This window comes from Adiantum capillus-veneris, chromosome 22, assembly GCF_014529385.1.
Source record: "Adiantum capillus-veneris isolate H3 chromosome 22, ASM1452938v2, whole genome shotgun sequence".
Taxonomy (NCBI): domain Eukaryota; kingdom Viridiplantae; phylum Streptophyta; class Polypodiopsida; order Polypodiales; family Pteridaceae; genus Adiantum; species Adiantum capillus-veneris.
In genome coordinates this window covers 57882165-57904504 of record NC_140952.1, presented here as the reverse complement: position 1 = coordinate 57904504, position 22340 = coordinate 57882165, and the positions used below count along the sequence as shown (strand labels likewise).

Below are 22340 nucleotides of genomic sequence, written 5' to 3'. Positions count from 1 at the left end.
CTCATTGTTGCTTAGTGCTTACTATTTGCAGATTTTGCTGCCTCCATCTTGCCATTTTCAGTCACTATCTGCTCTTATTGAAAGTGATTGTGGCCTAACAAAAGTCTTGCTGCAACCACAGTGGGATATAGAAGGTCATCAGCATTTCTTAATAGATGGTTCTTTTTCGAGCTTGTTTGAGATGCTTCATTCAGACACATTTATACAGGTATCTGACAATGAGAAAGGAAATGACAAAGAGATATCTGAAGATGTTTTAAGCATTGTGCATCTTGAAAGTAGTGGTGATGATATAGGACAACTCAAAACTCAGTCAATCGTCATTTGGATTCAACAAAATCCAGGGGCAAAAAAGTTAAATGATCTGTTAACATTATGTGGAGCTCCTTTGCAAGTTGCTGAACTTCCACAACATTATGATGGAAATTTGTGTTTTGAGTTACCTGCGACTCAGGATAAAACAAAACGAATGACAGGGATGGAACAACGCTTTGATGGTCACTTGTGGACTCGCCCATCTGTGACAACCATGGCAATAGCATGCACAATTCGTCTAAGCCACTGTTTTGGATTCATGCAGTGTAATTATTCAACGTGTCCTCATTATATTAAGGAACAAGAATTCAATAGTAGAGATTTTCATGGATATTTGGACAGACAGGTGAAAAAGGACTACCTTGCAATGGAAGAGAATACAACAATAACTTGTCATTATTGTCAGAAGGTTGTTACTTGTGTTGCTGCTTGTCCCTGCAAAATCTATTATGTTTTGCCTAGAGATGGTACAATGTCGCGACTGGCAATACATGTTGGTAAACATTGTCATAATGTTAAGGCAGGAACCTCTAGGGCTGCTATTTCAAGAGTGCGGAAACTGTAGGTGCAATACTAAAAATAGAAAAGGGTGGCCCAAGAAAAATTCAAATGTTGGTGGCTCAACAACTTGTTCTTCACTCCTTGATTGGTGAGGAAGCTGAAGCTACATCTGATGTACAATTCAATGATTTTTTGGAAGAAATGATGCCACTGGTTCAAACCAAAGGGTAAGAAAACTCAATTTGGTTCCTTGAATTTGTTAATTTTTTAACTATTATAAATTTAGCCTTCTTGTGATGCATCATGTAGGTTTTCTTCAATTGTTTCAAAGGAGAGAAAGAGTCAAGGTGCTGTTATTGGGGATGGATATGATAATATTTTATTGCTTCAAAAAAAGTGCATGTTTCCTTTTTTTCATGGGAGTAGATTTCCTGGACAGGGTGAAGAGAATGACAAGTGCTTCCTATTTAAAATGTCCACTAAAGGACCAGGTTCTGGGATTGATCTAGTAAATCGGATGAAAAGAACTGAAACTGGTAACTTGAGAAATGCGTGGGTACATTTTGATTTTACCCATAGAATAGATGGATGGGCAACAATGTCATGCTCAGTTTATGATCCAAGGTAATCTTTAAGTATTTAAATATCTCGTATTTTTTTATCATTAAATAAAAGAAGATGTGTGAAAATGTTTATGTTGAATATCTTGCAGCATACGATCACTACAAATAATTGCTATATGTGAAACTAAAGAGGAGGATGCAAAGACTCAAGTTATTTTTTGGGAGAGCCTTAATTCAACAATGGAAAAGTATGGACATGGTGCAACTGACTTTGCAGGTTTTATGTCTGATGAAGCTGGTGCAAATTGGAATGCTATTCGAACAGTCTTCAATGGCGGGCCAGATAATATCATGGAGGGACGTGAACGATCATGCCTATTTCATTGGGAGCAGAGTCTCCACAAATATGCTAAAAAGTGGATACCTCAACATCTAACAAATCAACACATTGATATGTGTGAGGACTGGAGAGCTTGTAAGACCATTGTGCTTGCATCTCAAAAGGCGCTTTCAATTCAAAAGTGGTGGAGACAACATCTATCTACAGAGAGCATCACAAGAGTGATCAGATGGTTTAAATGGTGGGAGCAACGAATTTCTCACTGGGGAGGAATTGGAACAGATGTAAGTACCTTTATGAAAATCTATATTTTTAAAAAAATTTCTTTTCATACATGAAATTTATAAATTTTAATTCATGTTTTTTTGCATTTCATAGGGTGGTCTAAGTCCGTGGGAGCGGGCACAAATTCCCAATGTTAATTTATCAGAAAGTGTACATGCCAGTTGGTTAGCAGGTGAAGGTGGAAAGGGAAAAATATCCTTGTATGATGCATGTGTAACAGATGTTATAAACTCATATATTCAATGTGCAAAGCGTTTGGGATATACTACTGGGCGTTATATAGGAATGGGTCCCACAATGGAGACCTTGCTTTCTCGAGTTGAATCTCAGCAAACTCCAACTCCAACCAACGTGGCCCATCTATTACATGAGGCTGTTGCAGGGACTCCCATGTATGCACAGCCAATTTTGCATGGAGACAAAGAAACAGTACAACGCAAAAAGAGGGGCAGAACAGGAACAAGTAGCTCCCATCGGCCAGAATATGTCATGGAATCTAAGCAACGAAAACATCGCGGTCGACCAAAAAAAATCAAGTTTGATACCCAAGGACCAGGTATTTCTAACATTCCGCTGCAAATTAGTGACAGTGATGATGATATTGAATCTCAAAAAGAAACAAACTCACCTTTGTCATCTAAAACAAACAATGTGTTTGAGAGTGATGTGCCACGCACTCAGTGGGCCCTCAGGAGAATGCCCATTCAAAGTCAAAGAAAATGTTTTGGAACAGTAGGGAGAAAAAATTGTGACAATATCTTGCATAGTCGCTCAATTGGTCTTGTTGCTCCATGTATATGGTCTGAAAGAATGTTCAAGGGTAAAACAATCGAGCAATGGTTATGGTTTTGTAATCATGATATTTTGCATACCCAATCAATCAAAAGACAAGTCAACGATTTACCTCCTTCTCCAAATGTTTGGCCAGTAGCAAGAGAGACAGATATCTCCACACAGGAACTTGCTGCGCTGCATCAGAGTGGATTTCGGACAGAGAATTCAATGGTAAATCCACAACCTCTTGCTGGCGACTGCAAAGAAGGTGGTGGCAGCTCCAGGAAGAAAAAGTGGAGGCATGGAATCTCTAAAGAGGCCATGAAGAAATTGGAAGCATGTAATAGTATGACAATTATATTTTTGGATGAAGTGAAAAGGTCTCAAGAGCATGTAATTTTTCGAGTTCTCACTGAAAATAGTTATGAGATTCATATAAAACAGAGTCCAGCATGCACGTGTCCGGATTTTCAGAAGCGAGAGAATACCAACAAATCCTTTTTGGTATGCAAACATATGTACTATGTGTACACAAAAGTGCTCGGACTTGAACCTAAGGAGCACATGATTATTCATCAGCCAACCCTCTCACCAATGGACATCGCTTTTATTCTTGGACAACCAAGGATGATTTCTCCCTCCATTTAATTACAACTGGTTTGGTATGCTTCTTTCACTCAACTAGAATATTGATCTATGATATGAAAGTGTTTTTCTGTATTTATTTTGGTTTATTATACTTGTGATTATTTATCTTGCAAAAACATTGTTTATGCAGCAAAGGATTTCAAATTTCAAGCAAAAGATATGAAGCATCTTGCAAGCTATTTGGGAGAAAATTACTTGCCTTTTAGAGTGACCATTACATTTATCGAGACTATCCTTTTTTGTACTCTAATTTTGATCTTATCCTGTGGTAGTTTTGCGAATGTACTTACATCCTCAAACTTATGTTGTTTCAAAAAGCAATTGCTTGGGAAAAATAGTATTGTCTCTATCTGGCATTATTTTTGACTTCATCACATTTATATATGCTGTGGATTATATTTAACTCTGAAATTAGTGTTGTCTCTATTCTGCATGATTTTTTACTTTATCGCATGTTTATATGCTGTGGATTATTTGACTCTGATCGCATGCGTTGCGAGCATATTTGACTCTAATGGAATGAGTTGTGAAATGGTGATTTTATTTGTTTACATTTTTTCCGTTGTTATGCCCTCTCGGTCTCTCTCTCTCTCTCTCTCTCTCTCTCTCTCTCTGCGTAGTGATATACAACTCTATGATTTTACTTTCTCTCTCTAGAAGAGAGTCACTCCCTCTCTCTCTCTCTCAAGGATTTATGATCTCTTCTTCCAATGGTAACTCGCATAAATACTATCTCTCTAGAATTTATACTTTCTCTCTCCGTCAACCACACATATATGGAGTCTTATGACGATTGAAAATTGCATTAAATAGATACTTTATGCTATGACACATATTTGGTTAAAAAAACTCTAAAGATTGCTAAAATTGTCAAAAAAACTTGAAATGAAAAACTCGCAAATGTTAAATCCCCATTTTATACTTGTCAAAAAGACTATCAAAGCCCATCAAATGGCAACCCTCTTCATTTCACAAATTTTCAAGTGCCATGGCTTGCCAATGTCCAGAGTGTCGGATAGAGATCCTAGAATGACCAGTAATTTTTGGAAGGGTCTCTTTGAGAATTTAGGGACAAGGCTAAACTTCTCTTCGGCCTATCATCCACAAATGGATGGCCAAAGTGAAATAGCTAACCTAACAATTCTCGATCTACTAAAAGCTTATGTAACGGAAGTAGATCAAAGATCCCAATGGGAGAAGTACTTACCCTTAGTGGAGTATGCTTACAATAACACTGTACATACTTCCACGGGAAAAGCACCTTTCGAGGTAATTGATGGAAGATAAAAAAGTCCCTTGCTACTTAAGGTACATGGGAAGATCTTCGCTGCAGATGAGTATAGGCGGGACCTACAAGAATATTTTCAAAAGATTAAGGATGCTATCTCTATCTCACAGCAAAGGCAAAAGGCTACTGCTGACAAGCACAGAAGAGCCCAAACCTTTAAAGAAAATGATTGGGTCTTATTAAACTTTCCCAAGGCTCGATTAAGGCACACGACGAGCAAGAATCCTATGTGACACCAAAAGTACTATGCTACACTAGCAAAAAGGTATTATGGTCCCTTCCAGATTCTTAGGCCAATCAATGAGATGGCCTATCAACTCAAGTTTCCCAATCATTGGCTCATACACAATGCTTTCCATGTGAGCCTATTAAAGCCTTACAAAGGAGAGCCACCTCAAGAACCAACTATTGAAGACCCACCGGAGATCGAGGACCAAGAGGAGGTGCTACAGCCCGAGTCCATTCTCCGACATGAAGACAAGGTACTAAGAGGCGGTAAGACTATCCGACGATATCTTATTAAGTTTAATAATTATCCTTTTGAAGATGCTAGATGGATGCAAGGCATACAATTAAAGGATAACCTAAACCTTGTCAATGCTTACAATGCCTCCCAAGAGTAAGCAAATGTAAAAAATGTTAAAAATGAACAAAGTTTTGTCTTATAAGACTCTCTTTTTCTTTATTGTGCACAAAAATGAACTAGTATGCATGCTTAGATAAAGTTTGCGGAAACGACGTCTCCCAAACACCAAGTAGAGCTTGTCACTCTACTATGGAAGATTGATAGGACTAATGTGCAGACATGCTTGCGGCAGCCTCAGGCTCTCAAGTGCCAAATGGACTAGTCATCCATTATGGAATGATGTTGTAGGGTAACATAGGGATCCTCTACCCGCTAAGAAAAGGACTCATGAATATTCTTTATCTTCTCTACATCATATTCGAGGACGACTATGATTTCAAGAGAGAGGTAATGTCATAATAATCAATATCTAATTCTCCTAAATGATTTTCTCATGTTAAACTGATCATTTAATATGGGGAAGTGCCAGGGGAGAAAAAGGTAGAATATTGGTTAAGCTAACAGACCGGCCACAATAGGGATCCAAAGGAGGGAAAATAGGGATCCAAAAGGGGGGCCATCTGCAAAAGAGCCATGTGCAACAATGGGCTAAAAAGACACTAAGGTTCAGCCCATTAAGACTTCCAAAATGCTAAGGTTCCAAAATTCAAAGGTCGTGTCCAAAGGTCAACCATAGGGGAATTGGATGCTTTGTGTGTGTACAAAAAAGTCTTTGCAATCCCTACTTAGGAGGAGGCGAGCCTTGCATGTAAGGGATGAGAGAGAAAGCCACACACACACACACACACACACACACACACACACACACACACACAAGCTCCCTTTACACAAAGGGAATGAGGGACACGTGTCAGCTCCCTAGGCCAGATGCCCACAAGGTGTACCCAATTCCTATTGGATGACCTTGGAGGTGGACATTCCAATATTAGTATCTATGAATGCATGGCACAAAACCAAGCATTGTTGAACTTAGAGACAATGCTTCAACAATATGGAAAGAGGCTCTCAGATTACTCTGGAGTGCCCCAGGTGGATCACACATTGCAAACAATGAGTGATCATGGAGTGCTTACTGAAGAATTAATGTATAATGTAGAGGAACAAAGAGGCATGTCTGCTCGAATGGAATCATCTTTGAATGTTGGACAAAGGGAAGCTTACACTCGGGTTTTACAAGCCATTGACATGAATAGTGGGACTGTGTTCTTCTTGGATGGGCCAGGTGGAACAGGAAAGACCTATCTTTATAATGCCTTGCTCTCTCGCATACGTGGAGAGAGCAAAGTTGCTTTGGCATGCACATCATCTGGTATTGCGGCACAACTTCTCGGCAATGGAAGGACCACACACCTTAGATTTAAGATCCCTATTGATATAACTTTTGACTTGACATGCAGTATTAAAGTAAATAGCCAGCTTGCTGAGCTGTTGCGAATGGATTCATTGATCATATGGCATGAAGCTCCCATGACTCATAGACATGATTTTGAGGCTCTTGACAAGACACTAAGAGATGTCATGCATAATAATAACATGTTGTTTGGCAGAAAGGTTTTCCTCCTTGGTGGTGATTTTAGATAGATCTTGCTTGTTGTACGTAGAGGAGGAAGGGCACACATTGTTGATGCATCTTTGTGACGCTCATACATTTGGTGTTGTACAGAAATTTTGCATCTAACAAAGAACATGCGAGTGGTCAATTGTTGCAATAATGTTAGAGAAAGAGAATTTGTTCAATGGACACTTGATATTGGCAATGGAAATGTTTGTGATGGGGAGCTACATGATACTATAGCTTTGCCAACCTGCATGATGCTACCACAAAATAGTTTGCAAGGAATTATTGATTGCATATATGGAAACCTTGAACACTCTCTTGCCATGCAACCTTTTTCAAAGATAGGGAAATCTTAGCAGATCGCAACAAGGATGTGGATGCTATAAACAATTTGGTAGTGCAAAAATTTCATGGTACTTATAAGGAATATGTCAGTGCAGACTTAGTGTGTGAATCAGATTGTGATAGCATTTTATTCACAACTGAGTTCTTAAATAGTTTAGATGTGAGGTTTCCAGTTTTTGAAACCTTAAAAATTGTACAAAGCTTGTAAGATTAAGTTGAAAACCACTGTTGAATGATTCAATCATGGCTGATATTGGTATTTTTGGAATCATAACCAGAGCTTTACTATGGTCAATAATTTTCAGATCTGGAAAAGTTACGGGCCCTGAAAGGTTACACTAGGAATTCAATTAGTTAATGAAAATTGGATGGTTTCAATAATTATTATTAACACAGACTTTCTTATCCTAAGGTTCTAGTATTAAATGATATTCCAAATTTCATAATTAAAAATCAGTAAAATCAACCAAAATCGATTCTGGAAGCTGAGGGGGCACTGTGGAGCTGTGGGGAACCTGCCAAAGACACAAATAGCAGCAGTTGGCGCTACCTTGAAGTTGGGGTCCTGCTTGAGGTGTCAAAACCTGCCAAGAATAGCCCCGGGCCCAGAAAAACTATAAAAAGACCCCCTTTCCTTCATAAAATGGGAATTATATTAATTAAGTTTAGATTAAGTTGAGATAATTATCAGAGCTGTGTTAGACTGTCATTAAGCTAGAAAAATTATCTTATAATTTTTTGAGTAAGTTTCATAATTAATTAAGCAAAATTACATCATTTTTGAGAGAAACATAAAGCGGAAATAATCAAATTGATTCAAAATGCTTTACATTATATATTAGAGGTTAATCACATCTTAGGGAATCCGTGATAATTATGTTAACCTCAGATAATTAATTTACCTAATTATCTTAGCAGAATTACACTGTTCTTGGGACAAATTAAAAGGGGGAAATTAGCAAATTGATTCAAAATGCTTTGAGGTATTTATTAGAGGTTAATCACATTTTAAGGAACCCGTGATAATTATGTTAACCTCAGATAGTTAATTTACCTAATTATCTTAGCAGATTATACTATTTTTTGGACAAATTTAAAGGGGGAAATAAGAAAATTGATTAAAAATGCTTTGAAGTATTTATCAGAGGTTAATCACATCTTAGGGAACCCATGATAATTATGTTTACCTCAGATAATTAATTTATCTAATTATCTTAGGAGAATTACAATGTTTTTGGGACAAATTAAAAGGGGGAAATTAGCAAATTGATTCAAAATGCTTTGAGTTATTTATCAAAAATTAATCACATATTATAGAACTCATGATAATTATTTTCATCTCAGATAATTAATTTACCTAATTATCTTAGCAGAATTACACTGTTTTTAGGACAAATTAAAAGGGGGAAATTAGCAAACTGATTTTAAATGCTTTATGTTATTTATAGAGGAGCTTCTCTTACCACACCTTCGCTTATCAAGGACACCAAGGAGCAGCAGGTTATCCCCATGAACCCTGCAGAGCGGAAGGAAAGGCACACCGGCTCGAGTACCCTAGGGGTCTTGAGGAACTGGTTGAGAAATCCATAGTTGCGGCTGGCCCTAGTGACACTCCAGTGCCACTACCACTGACGGATGTGGCTATCCCAGAGGTAGAAATTAGCCGCTTCTCCTCAGTGTTAGTGGATGGGGAGGAGTATGTGTTCCTGCATGATTTGGAGAAAGCATTTGGCATGCGCATGGATGAATGATTGAGCGTGCTATGCAACAACACCAAATGTCCCTTAGACAATACACCAGATGCCCTAGAAAGCAAGCTCTTGCCAAATGGGGACTCTATTTGCTGAAACTATTGCAGTTGTATGTGCGGAGGTCCTCGCAGCAGAGCAGTTGCACGTGGCTGATGAAGAATTCCAAGCCACGCAAGCCAAGGTTGAGGCTGCTAGGATGCTTATGCCATTATGGAACCTCTCATCTGATGATCCAAAGGTCGTATCTGTGGTGCATGGGAGCATTGACTTGGATGCAAAGGGCAACAGGGAGGAGGATGACAAGGAGCAGGAGGTAAACTGTATCCTAAATTTCATGTTACTATTTTATCCTTCATTGTCTTTTTTCTCAACCTTCATCGGTTTATGACAGGATGTCGTGGAGGTTGATGATTTTGCTGCAAGGACGGGTGGCAAGCGGACGGGCTTTGGACCTCAAGCTTCCCTTGCGCATTACCTAGGACAACTCCCCCTTGGCGATGTGGCCATTATCCATAATGAATTTACTCCCCAAGCCCATTTTATGACTTGGTCGTTAAAAGCTTTGAGCAAGTTTTTGTGTTTGAGCACCATTGCTCAAACTGCGCATCAAGTGTTCCTAGTGCGTAGATCCCTTGTATGCATAGCGTTTGGCACTGGCTTTTGTGGTAAAGTACTTGCAGATAGGGATACATGCTTCCATTGGCTCAACTCACCCAAAGGCCATAGCGCACTCCCTCTTGACTGGGGAGTTGCCTAGGACAACTCCCCTTGCGCATTACCTAGGACAACTCCCCCCTGGTGATGTGGCCATTATCCATAATGAATTTACTACCCAAGCCCATTTTATGACTTGGTCGTTAAAAGCTTTGAGCAAGTTTTTGTGTTTGAGCACCATTGCTCAAATTGCGCATCAAGTGTTCCTAGTGCGTAGGTCCCTTGTATGCACAGTGGCACTGGCTTTCGTGGTAAAGTGCTTGCCCAGATAGGGATACATGCTTCCATTGGCTCAACTCACCCAAAGGCCATAGCGCACTCCCTCTTGACTGGGGAGTTGCCTTATGCGCAAAATAGGCGCCAGGAAATGGTCAAAAAAATTATGAACTCCTCAGATACATGATGTAAAATCACCGTTTTGGAAGCAATAAAAAATATTTGAAATTGTCTCTCTATCTTGCAAATTCTTTTGAATGTGATTTGTCAATCTTGAAAATTGTTTCAATTGGTGATATGAAAATTGTTTTGATAAGTGACTTTGTAATTTCAAGTTCTGTATGTAGTTTCAGTCAATTTTAGTAAATTTAGGTATTTTATGTTCCCTAGGGGGTAGATAAGCCTACCAAGGGCCAAAAAAAGCATGGCCACAAGGGCACACAAATGGCCCATCCATCAGTTTTGGATGGGCCATTTGCGCGCCCTTGTGGCCAGGCTTTATTTTGCCCCTTTTAGGCTTATCTACCCCCTATGATACTTACAAAGCACAAATTTATTGAAATGAATTGGTTTTGCATCATTAATTTAGATGCGCCCTTTCTATGGAAATTCCAGCATATGTTCACACTCAAGGACACTAGAAAAGGTGAAATCAATTATGAAATGAAGTTTCCAGCACACTATCACCTGCTTTAGCTCTACCTAGTACACCCCTGCACCAAAAAGTCCAATTACATTGGACATTTGAAAAATCCAAATTAATGTTGCATAGACACTTGGTTTCACAATATGTTATTTTTTTTGATATCCTATAGGGAATTCAAAGCTTGAAATGGCCAAAAAAGGGTGTCCACAAGGATCCATGTAAAATAATGTTGCAAAACCAATAGGTTTTAGTAAAGTTGTGCTTTTTAAATATCCTTGGGGGTAGATAAGCCTACAAGGGGCAAAAAAAAGAATGGCCACAAGGGCGCGCAAATGGCCCATCCAAAACTGATGGATGGGCCATTTGCGCGTTCTTGTGGCCAGACTTTTTATTGCCCCTTATAGGCTTATCTACCCCCAAGGGTACTTAAAAAGCACAAATTTACTGAAATTGACTGAAATTACATACAGAACTTGAAATTACAAAGTCACTTCATTACAAAGATAGTAGACACAGTAGACACAACTGTTGATCATATTGTCATTGGAAAGTCAAATCATTACAAAGATAAAGGTGTGCAATACAAAAAGAGGGGTAACTTTGGCTAATGCTCGAAGTCTCGTTGCAATCGACGTGCAAGCTGCATATCTTTTGGTTGTATTGTCACTCGCTTTGCATGTATGGCGCATAGGTTGGCATCTTCCAACACCGAAATGATGTGGGCCTCTGCAACTTCTTGAATAGCCTCTAGCGCTATTGCTTGCATTCTATACTGATTTCCATAGCTTTGAAGCACCTCCTTCACAGTGCGAGCAAAGGGGGCACGTCGAATCAAAAGCTCCGTCGTCTTCTGGTAGTGGCGGATTTCTGCAAATGCCCTTGCTATTTTTTGGCGCCGCTGCGGTTGTCTTGAGGGCACTTGCACATTTCCTGGCGGGCAGCATTTAGGCTTCTTGAAAAACTTAGACTTGCGCCTATTTCCATGCTTAGGGGCTGGTTCTGGAGCCTCTTCTGATTCTTCATCTTCCCTTGGCTGCCGATCTTGTTGTGTGGGGAGAGCTCCCTGGCCTCCAGGCAATGTCTTCCCCCCAACGGCCACCCGGTGTGTGCGCGGTATTTTTTCTCGCAGCCATGGTGGCTCACTCTCTGATTCAGTGTCTGTATGGACCACCCGAGTCCTGGATGGTCCTGCTTGTGATTGGTGGCGTGACGGCTGCTCCCTATCGGACTCTGTTGTTTTCTGGCCCTCTTCCTCTCTCCAGTGCTGGGCACGTTGCTTCATTCTCCTTCTAGGTGTTATATCTTGAGGAGGTGGAGATTCAACAGTCCTCGATGACTCTTGTGCCCTACCACCATGCCCACTACCAGATGATTTCCTGGAACGGCCAGGCGTTCGTGGCCGTTTTCTTGTGCCTTTAAGCCATGACGGCTTCTCACATCCTTGGAGGGTGTTTTTGTTGGCAGGTGGATGCTCTTTCGCGGTTTTTTTGGTACGCGCCATTTCGTTGGTAAGAGCTCACTTGTTCTTAAGAAATGAGTGGTTTATGAGAGCATGCAATATTTATAAGGGCCCATTTAAAAAGGGCCCTGTTCACACTATTTTTTTTTTAAAAGTATTATTTTTTAAATAAACATGTCGCTAAGAGTTGGACCCTGCGTTCACGTTTAGTGACTCGCGCAGTATCCACTTTGATCCTTGTCGCACTCTGCATTGCCGCCATGCAGCATGCTTGGTGGGACCTTGCGACATTTGCTACTTGTTGCTATGCTCTTGACGACTCCATTTCTGCACTTCAATAGCAATCTTGGATTGTCGAGCACGCTCCATTGTGAGCTTACGAGTAAATGTTGTGCGAAAAAACCAATTGAACATCTCCTCCAAATAATTGGATTGCACCATTCCACCACCATGTCGAGTATTTTTGAAGTACACTCCCCTTGCTCGATAATGGGACTTCTCCATGCCTGGAGTGCTAAAAATTTCAAGCGATCCATACTTGTGCATAAAAAATGCACCATGCGCAAACAAGATATGCTGTTCACATGAGTAAATGATCCACATTATTAAATAAAAACAATCCCTTATAATGAATACACCATGTAAAATGACTTACCATGTAATGTGTGATGTTATTTTCACCCCAAGAAAGGGTGAAGACCTTGGTAAAATCCGCCAAGGCTTCTTGAAATGATTGGCGTTGTTCTTCTGTTGTGCTGTTAAGGCCCATAAGCTTGACCATTTTATCAAAATGTGCCCAAACTTGCTTGCACTTGTTTGCAAGCTCGCCATTTGAATCATTGTCGGTAGTAGCTTTGCATAACTCCTTCCAAAGCTCCCAAAGGTTACCTGCCTGCTGGTTGGAGCTGTTTTGAACATCATATCGACTTGGCTTTCCTTGGGAAACTTTCTTCAAAAAGTGTCTAGCTTTTTGTCCACTCATTGACACTTGTTGAGCAATTTCATGGGCCTCCCCTGTGTTCTTTGCAACAACGATAGACACATTTCCACCGTGACAGCCAATGGAATTCAAGAGTACCTCCACTCTTTCGATCGCTTCCTGGGAATTTTCCAACGGTTTCATCGTGAAAGCATAGTCAATGTGGAGCTTCAATAGCCTATCAAAAATGCGGATGAATGCGTGTAATGTACAAAAATGTACATTCAATAGAGGAAATCGAAAGATTGGATTCCAAGCATGGTCCTTTTGATCACGGTCTGGGGCATTGAGCATGGGACATCTGAGAATAGACGCTTCCCATTCTCTACCTTCATCTCCGACATCACGACAATCTAACCCTTGTTCTCCATGCCCTTGCCATGGAAGCATGGATCCGGCCTTTGCAGTGCTCTTATGTGATTTTTTTCCATTAGGTTTGTACCCTCGAGTGCAAAATGGACAAGGCATGAGAGAAGAAGCCCCTTGTTTGCAGCCAAGCAAACACTTTATGGTCTTCAAATCCCCACCTAAGTGCCACTCCACATCATAACTAACAAAACCCTCAATCTCCAACTTCTGACCTGCAATTTGGGAGTGTATTACTTCTGTGATCCATGGAGTTCTCTCAAAAATCCATGAAAGTACTCCATTGGTCTCTTTGGGCACCTCAATAGCACCCAACCACCAAATGCCTTTCTCTGATTGCACGCTAAAACATGGGGTGGGAGATGGCTCGACTGAATCCCTTCGCTTGGTTTGCAGAAGAGCCTCGTTCATTAGAGTGACACTTAGCCTCTCTAACCTTCAGCCTTTCACTATTTGACACTCATCGAGTTTCAACACAAAAGCGACTTTTGTGCCAAGCACTACAAAATAAATAGTGCTCAGACCTTAAACTTCAGAGTCTATGATAAGAATAATACCAAAGAAAAAAGTAAAGTGTGTCACCTTTTTCAGGTAACTCGTAAAATCTAAGCATGGCTTCTTGAAGCCTTCTAAGATCCACGAAAATATTGCTCCACATTGTGTAAGGAAAGCCCTTCTCCGAAGGTCTTATGGATTGTTTCTTACCTTTTCCCCTTGTCTTTGTTGCGCACGAAGCATAAAGGGAAGTTGGCATTGTGTCCTCAATGTGTAGGTATGTCCCAATGAGGGAGAACACATCTTCATTTGTGGCCTTCTTTGCAAGCTTGACCTTGTGAGGAATGGGAAATAGGTTTTCCACAATGCCATGTTCTTTGAGGGAATCCTTTAGGAGTTGGAAAATAGCCTGATAGGCTTTGGTGCTGATTCCAGCCTCATCACAAGCTTGTTCAACGTCATCATCACTAACCACATTTCTTAATTTACGCATAAGGTCCTTGGTGACTGCATCCTTAATGTGCTTACCTCCAGGTGATTGTAAGATAGAAATCACGTCCTCGGTATTGAGACAACTAGTGAGAAGGTTGACTCGATCATCTTGGCTTGTTCCACCGCATGCCTCCTAGATGAAGTTTCTAGCAACAAATAAACATAAATGTTAGAAAATAGTGTGAAGTAAGAATGCATCATGCAAGTAAAGACCAAATCACCTTGTGGCTGTAACTCGTCGTTTGTGTGCTCCTCCCGAATGTGCAAGAGTTTCAATGGATGAATATGTGCGTTTGCGTTCCCTTGCACCAAGGGGTGTTTCTTTCAAGTATGTGATGGTGTTGGTAAGCTTCTGGATGTGGGACTCCTTTTCTTGCATTTGTTGTTCAAGAGTTTTAACTACCCTCTTCGAAGAGGCAACACTCTCTTGTAATGCCGTCGTCTTGAGGTGAAGAGCTTGACATTCGTGCATCCACATATGCAAAGAAGCACCTGCACCCATACACAACCGCTTGCAATAGCCTAACAAACCTGCTTCTCCCCTCCCAAGAAATTGAAGGAATGTGGAAAGGCTATTAAACGGTGGATGGAAGCAACTTATAGGATCGTAAGGGTACAAATGGCCATCCACCCAAATGTCAACATTTGTCTCACAAGCGGTGCAACGTTCCCGTGATGACCTTTGATCACCTTCACTAGTGGTCTTCGGTGCAAATGCCGTGGGTAAGCGAATATGTATGCTTTTGGTGTGTGGAGTATGTGGTGGTGGAAGCAAACCATTTGTGATGTCCATGAGCACCATGGAAGCTGTTGCGTGAGGAAGCAAATGATGAAAAGATAGAGGGGGAAGGGTAGAGAGGTTGAGGAAGATGGGAGGAGAGAAGGAGGGAGGGGGGGGGAGGGAGAGATTGGGGAGGAGGAGGAAGGTAGGGGCAGGGAGGGAGAGGAGAGGGAGAGAGAGAGGAGGGAGGAGGAGGAGAGAACAAAATGTTTATTACTTTTTGGGGGAAAAGAGTTTTGAATAAATGGACTTTTTAAGCTTATGGGTTAAAAAATGGGTCAAAAAATGATTTTTGGATATGTATATATGTTGGGAGGGAGTTTTAAGTTAGAAACAAGTAAAAATGATTTTTTTTTAAAAGTCAAATTTTGTCTCTTTGTGACCCACGTTTTTGCTGATGTGGACACACCCCTATGCTTCCTTCGCTTTAAAAAAAGCTAGAGAGAGAAAGTAACCCTTTAGGTCCACATCCTACATTTGTCTAAAAAAAAGGCTAGAAAAGCCTACTCAAAACTACCTTCTTCAATGCCCTTGCCCCCTAAACCCCACACAACATTAGCCTTAATCCCTCAAAATTAGGATTCCTTACAAGGCCCATGCAAGGTTCATATTTCTCCTAATGCTTTTATTACCTCTAATTTTGATGGATCCATTTGGATGCCATCTTGAGAGATAATGTGACCTAAATTCTGAATCTCTTGCAAGAAAAATTCACTTTTCTTTCGATTAACATAAAGTTTATTCTCTCTTAAAACTTGAAATATTACCTGGAGGTGTTGCTTGTGTTCGTCTAATGAATTAGAGTAGATAATAATATCATCAAAGAACACTCTAGTGAAGGTTCGATGAGGCCTGAATAGCTTCTCCATCAAGCGGTTGAATGTGGCTGGTGCATTGGTCAAGCCAAAAGGCATGACAATGTATTCGTAAAGACCAAATGTAGTGCGAAATGCGATCTTTACAATGTCTTGATCAACTATCCTTATTTATTGATAGCCACTTTTTAGATCAATCCTACTGAAGTAGGTCGATCCTTGTAGCTTATCAAATAGGTCTTCTACCCGTGGAACGGGAAACCTATTCTTGATAGTGATCCTATTTAGTGCTCTATAGTCGACACACATATGATGTGTGCCGTCTTTCTTTTGCAGAGGTGAGAAAAACGGAGATGAGCTAGGCCTAACCATGCCCTTCTCAACTAACTCATGCACTTGCCGCATAATCTCCTCTTGTTGAGCTTGAGAAACTCTATAAGGAGGTTTGTTAGGCGGTGAACTTCCTGGAAGAAGTTCAATTGTATGGTCATCATTACCTCATTTAGGAGGTAGCTCACAAGGGATGTCATCAATAAAAACATCTTGAAACCCCTTGAGAAAATTGGATAACTCTAATTCCTTTTGGTTGCTTTTATTTTCTTTTGCTAAAGCATTAGGTTCATTTTGAGAATCTTTAACAAAAATCATGTACACGGAAATAGAGCTCTTTATTGACTTGTTGAAAGCTGGTGTATGTACAATGGGGATAGTGTTACCCATTTCCTTAGCATCTATATACATGTCTTTTTCCCTGAACTTAAAGGAGATTCTCCTTTTAGGAAATTTAACATTGGCAGCCAGGCGGTCAAACCATGGTGCCCCTAGGATTACATCCTCATGCTTGAGAGGAGAGATAAAGAAGTCCTCTTTGTCCACATAGCTTTGGAGATGACGCCTCAATTTCTCGATTAAGGGAGTGACTGAAGCTTCTTGCCCCTTGAAAGCACTGTTTGCGGGGGAGGAGATCTCCCATCTTGTAAGCTTGTATGCCTAGCTTGGTGGCCAACTCTATAGATATAAAATTGTGAGTAGAACCAGGGTCAAAGAGAATAAAAGCATCATGTTCTCTTACCTTTCCCCAAGCATGGCATAGAGGATATCCTTTGTGGTCAGTTTGGTGAGTCGCCTCCTCTTGGATTTCAACCAAGGTAGCTCTAGGAGGATCTTGGTGGTTATTCTTTTGGGGACAAGCGCGGTATGCATGCCCTTGTTCGCCGCACTTGAAACACCGGTTATCCTTGCGATAACGCTCAATCTCTTCAAGAGAGAGTTTGTTTTTACCTTTGTAAACTCCCTTCTCTTTAGCTTTGTTGGAGTTGCCCTTAGGAGACTTTTGGACATTGTCCTTCCGCTTAGGCTCGTTGGAACCCTTGTTTTTCGTGGGCTTATTATTTCTTTTAGCCCCCGTTTGGAAATTGATTCGAGAGGCCACCACAATATGGTGTATTGCCGCCGATATGGTACGTGGCCATTGGGAGTTGACATACTCCGCCATTTCTTCGGTTAAGCCTACACAAAATTGTTGCTTTTGCTCTCCAAAATCCAGCTTTTTGAAGACAGTGGATTTGAGTTGTAGGTCCCAAAACTTGTCTACATATTTGTGGATGGATTCATAGGGAGAGAGCTTTAAGCTTTGCCATTCGGTAAGTACTTTTTCTTTGGCATCGATGGCCAAAAACTGCTTCATATGGAAGCTCTTAAAGCTTTCCATGTTTGTGGATCTTCACCGTTGGCTCGTACGCTAGACCACCATTGCCTGGCGGACTTTTGAAAGTGCATAGCTACATGGCGTAGCTTAGAGGACTCCATGAAGCCCTCATCTCCAAACGCCGCATCAAACTATTGGATAAAGGCCAAGACTTTGTCCGTAGCACCAAAGGTACCATCATAGGTAAGGAAAGAGATGCTCTTCCCTCCCTCTTTGAATTTCTTCAGCTTGGACGACCTCTTCCATGCGGCATAGGATTTCCTATGGCCTCTTCTTTTTGATGGTTCAAAGGTTGCACCATCACTTTCTTCAGAAGGTAAAGAATTTGAAGAAGGTGGAGAAGAGGGTGACCTCTTTCTTGCCTTTTTATTGTCTTGATCTTCGTCGTCTTCACCATCACTTTCATAAGAGGAAGAGGATGAAGAAGATGGAGAAGAGGGTGTCCTCTTTCTCGCCTTTTTCTTCTCTTGCGTTTTATCATCCCTCTTTGAATTATGGTGTGGAGAAGAGTGCGATGGTCTTCTCCGCTTTGGTGGTGATGGAGAGCGTTTAGCTCGCCGTCTTTGTGGAGCCATTTTCGCCGAGGTGGCGGGAGACTCACTTCTTTCTCATTCCTTCGGTGGAGGCTCTTGAGTTCTCCTTTGAGAAGGAGATGCATCATCAAGAAGTAAATTCTTGAGCCCTTCGTATGGATTCTCCTCTTCTTCCCGAATCGGAGAGAGACCTCTTTTAGAAGTCTCACAAGGAGGCTTCCTAGGTGTTCTCTCGTCATGGTGGTGAGCTTGCAGAATCCCATGAGCACGGAGCTGCCGTTGCACTTCACTTTGGAGAAATGGATTGCCCATGGCTTGTTGAAGCCTAGAAACAAGATAGTTAACAAGAATCGGAGCATCATTAGTAGCTTGCTCATTAGCAAAATCAAAGTTATCAACATTAATTTCACTCTCTTTACTATTGTCATCCATTCTAAAAACTTTTAGGTGTAAACTTTTTAGGTGTACTTTCGCACTTCAAGCCCTAGTTTCCACTCCTCTTCACCCCTTTAGAAAAAGCACTCAAGGTACTGTACTGGTGCCTCTAATACCATTAATTGCAAAGAATAGAAGAGAGGGTCGTTCAACACCAAAATAGCACCGGCTCTTGTCAAGATTCTAATAGCTCAATAGCGGTAGGCAAGCCCCGTAGGACTCCACTATTAAGACCATAGGTCTCGACAGTGATGCCCCGTTAACTGCACGAAGGCAGGCGCACTGCAAGGCTGAAAAATCCCTATTCTACCTACTCACATGAAATTAATAATACCAACCATTTATAGCTAGCTTGAGGACCTCCCTTCTTGAGCAAGAAAAGAGAAACCTTGTGCTCTGATACCAATGTAACATTTAATGGCATAAAAACTTGTGTGTAGCGGAATTAGATGAACATAGTGGGCATTTCATTAGAATAGATTCCTAATGAGAATTACAAGAGTGCTTGGTTGGAGAGAGCAACAAAAAGCATAACACCTAGTTAGATAGCATGAACAATACTTTCAAAAGAGAGAGAAATTAAGCTATTGACAACAATTGAGGACCGGATTTGCATGGAGCCGGTCCCCCCTCCAAAAGGCTTTGTATTATGGTTTCTCCCATCAAGAGAGACATTGTACAATACAATTCTTTGTGTTCCTTCAAGACTAGCTAGTGCAATGAAGATGAAAGCTTCATGCACTAAGCAAAACACTTAGCAAACACAACATCAATTATCCCCGGTCTCAGACCCAAGACCTCACACACCTTCAAAGATGGTGAGAGCTAGCAGGGTATGAGAGTAGATTGAGAGGAAGAAGGAGTATCTTACGAGAAAGATGTACATCTCCTCACATAATCACTCATATTAGCATATCTTAGCTTAGTAATTAGCATGGTAGAGGATATGAGCATGCATTGACGCTTGGCTCTTGGTTGGATTTGCATCACAAAGCCAAGAGTTGTTGGTGCAGGCCTCCCTTCTCACAAGCTTGGAGTAGGTGGTAAGCTTTCCATTAAAGCTTGAGAAGGAGAGAGAGTATTCTTTACTTCACACATGAGATTGTGTGAGTGTGTGTGTGTGATAATGCCTTGCAAAAATCAGCCCCCTCTCTCTCTTGGGCGACCCCTCTTGCTATTTGCTCTTGCTGACCTCTCATTGGATCTCCCTAGGGCTAGCGAATGACAATTAAGCAGCATAAGTGATAGCCTTCTGACATGTGTCCCCCTTTCCCCTTTTGTGAGCGATTTAGGTAATTTAATAATTCAACTATACTCTCATTGGACCCCTTTGCCTCCTGGCCAATAGGAATCAGGCAAGCCATTGGGATGCTGAATACTCATTGGACCCCTTGGGAGACTGTCCAATAGTCTTCTAGAGGACTTAATTCTCATTGGTTCTTATATTAAGTGTTTTTAAATTAATTAAACTAGATTTAATCTAGCCTAATTCTCATTGGTCCACCTCCAAGGTCATCCAATAGGAATTGGGTACACCTTGTGGGCATCTGGCCTAGGGAGCTGACATGTGTCCCTCATTCCCTTTGTGTAAAGGGAGCTTGTGTGTGTATGTGTGTGTGTGGCTTTCTCTCTCATCCCCTACATGCAAGGCTCGCCCCCTCCTAAGTAGGGATTGCAAAGACTTTTTTGTACACACACAAAGCATCCAATTCCCCTATGGTTGACCTTTGGACACAACCTTTGAATTTTGGAACCTTAGCATTTTGGAAGATTTAATGGGATGAACCTTAGGGTCTTTTTAGCCCATTGTTGTACATGGATCTTTTGCAGATGGCCCCCATTTTGGATCCCTATTTTCCCTCCTTTGGATCCCTACTGTGGCCGGTCTGCTAGCTTAACCAATATTCTAGCTTTTTCTCCCCTGGCACTTCCCCATATTAAATGATCAGTTTAACATGAGAAAATCATTTAGGAGAATTAGATATTGATTATTATGACAACACGTTTATCCATCAACCAATTTTGACAGATGTTGATATATTCAGGGCACTGAGCTGAGACAGGACCTATCCAGGCATGGATGCATAGCATTTTTCATTTCCAATTTTTTATATGTCTATTCACAAAATGGACAATACTACCAGGCTCTAATTTTATCTTATGATGGTCACATTTTGGTGCATTGTTTTGTAGTTTTTTTCAAATAATTTTCAAATTTGAAAGGTAGTTGTTTATGTGTCACATCCGGAATAAGGCAATAAGTTAAAATTTCCACGATTTCTATAAATTGGTATTGCTTGTATTATTTTTGTGAAACCATTCACTAGCTGCCATAGCACACTTCTCTTTCTTTTCACGATGACCCCCGATCTTGAGAATAGAATCAAGTCTGCATGGGATGCCATGGAAGCCATTCCCAACGGAGAGGCATTGTATGGAGCCGAATGGTTTAAGGAGGCTATGAAGACAACAATCAATGTGTATCATCTCTATCATTGTTGCATAGACCTCAATATGCGGTCCTTGCACAACTTGAACGAGAAGGGACAATTCGCTTTCTCTTGTTGGAAGAAGATTGGGCTTATCACAGAGGAGGATGAGGAGCGAATGATGCAGCAACTAGGGAACATGGTGAATCTTCTTTTTCCACTTGAGGGAAGGACTACTGCGACTCCCGAGCCTTCCAGAAGATGAACGCTTTTTGCCTATGTAATGAAAATGTAATAAAATGTAACCTTTCTATGATTAATGGATATTCTTCTTTCAAGTACCCTTGTCTCTGTTGTTTTTGAAACAATTTGAAAGGTGTCATATCTTTGTCTATGTATCAACCTCCCTATTACCTCATCGTGCCTCTCTCTCTCTCTCTCTCTCTCTCTCTCTCTCAAACATAGAGAGATAGAGAGAAGAAAAAGAAGGAGTGGAGACTAGTAAAATTGCACAAGAGGGATAGAAGAGGAAGAGAGAATCTTTTTAGGAATCTGCTCGCCTGATTCCTAAAAAGCGCTCACCAAAAATTGCTCACCTAGAAATATCCCCCGTGCAATATGACCCCCCAAAGTTACAAAATTAAAAGGCAATGAAAAACAAACAACAAACAAAAGTGCCAACAATGTAAAAATCTTAATTTGGTACTTCACTCACATGTATTGCTTGTGGTAGTAGAGCCCTAGAGGTTCCTAGTGTGGGCGCTTTTCCTTGAAAAGGAAAAAGTCCAAGGCATACAAAATAAGCACACACATCAAAAATTGAATCAGTGTGAAAAACTTTGGGGGGTCAAACAAAGAGAATAATTCAGGTGATGATTTCATAAGCAGTTCCTTTTATCGTAGCTTAACTATAAGGTCTTCTAGGTATAGCCTCTAGTCAGCCCTCGGACATGAAATACTTTGCTCTCGCGATTAAACAACTTAATTGACCAGAGAATTGAGAAGCTTGCCCATGGTATTAATAGTTGACCTCTAGTGCTTCTCGATCGTTAAATTAGCAACCCCAAACTTGTTTAATTTTTGACCTTTACAATTGCTTATGCATTTAATTATATTACAGTTTAATCTTTACTGCTGACAAATTGATGAATATTTTGTTACCAATCAATCTGTGTGCCTATTCACTACATAATATTTTTAATTGTATATGAGAATGCAATTATTGTGCCAATTTTGGATGATTTTTTAGTGTTTGAAGAAGGCTAGGGACAATCAATCTTAGATGCTCTTCCACCTCGACGAACGGGATTCATCTCAA

The 22340-nt window shown here is 40.7% G+C and overlaps 1 protein-coding gene across 1 annotated transcript; it reads left to right on the top strand.

Annotated features, from left to right (window-relative positions):
- The first annotated feature begins 6242 nt into the window (after nt 1-6242).
- On the top strand, nt 6243-6881 carry LOC147429414 (uncharacterized). The gene has a single exon (XM_086495014.1). It carries the CDS (start codon nt 6243-6245, stop codon nt 6879-6881), a length of 639 nt encoding a protein of 212 aa, XP_086351140.1.
- Nucleotides 6882-22340: the final 15459 nt, after the last annotated feature.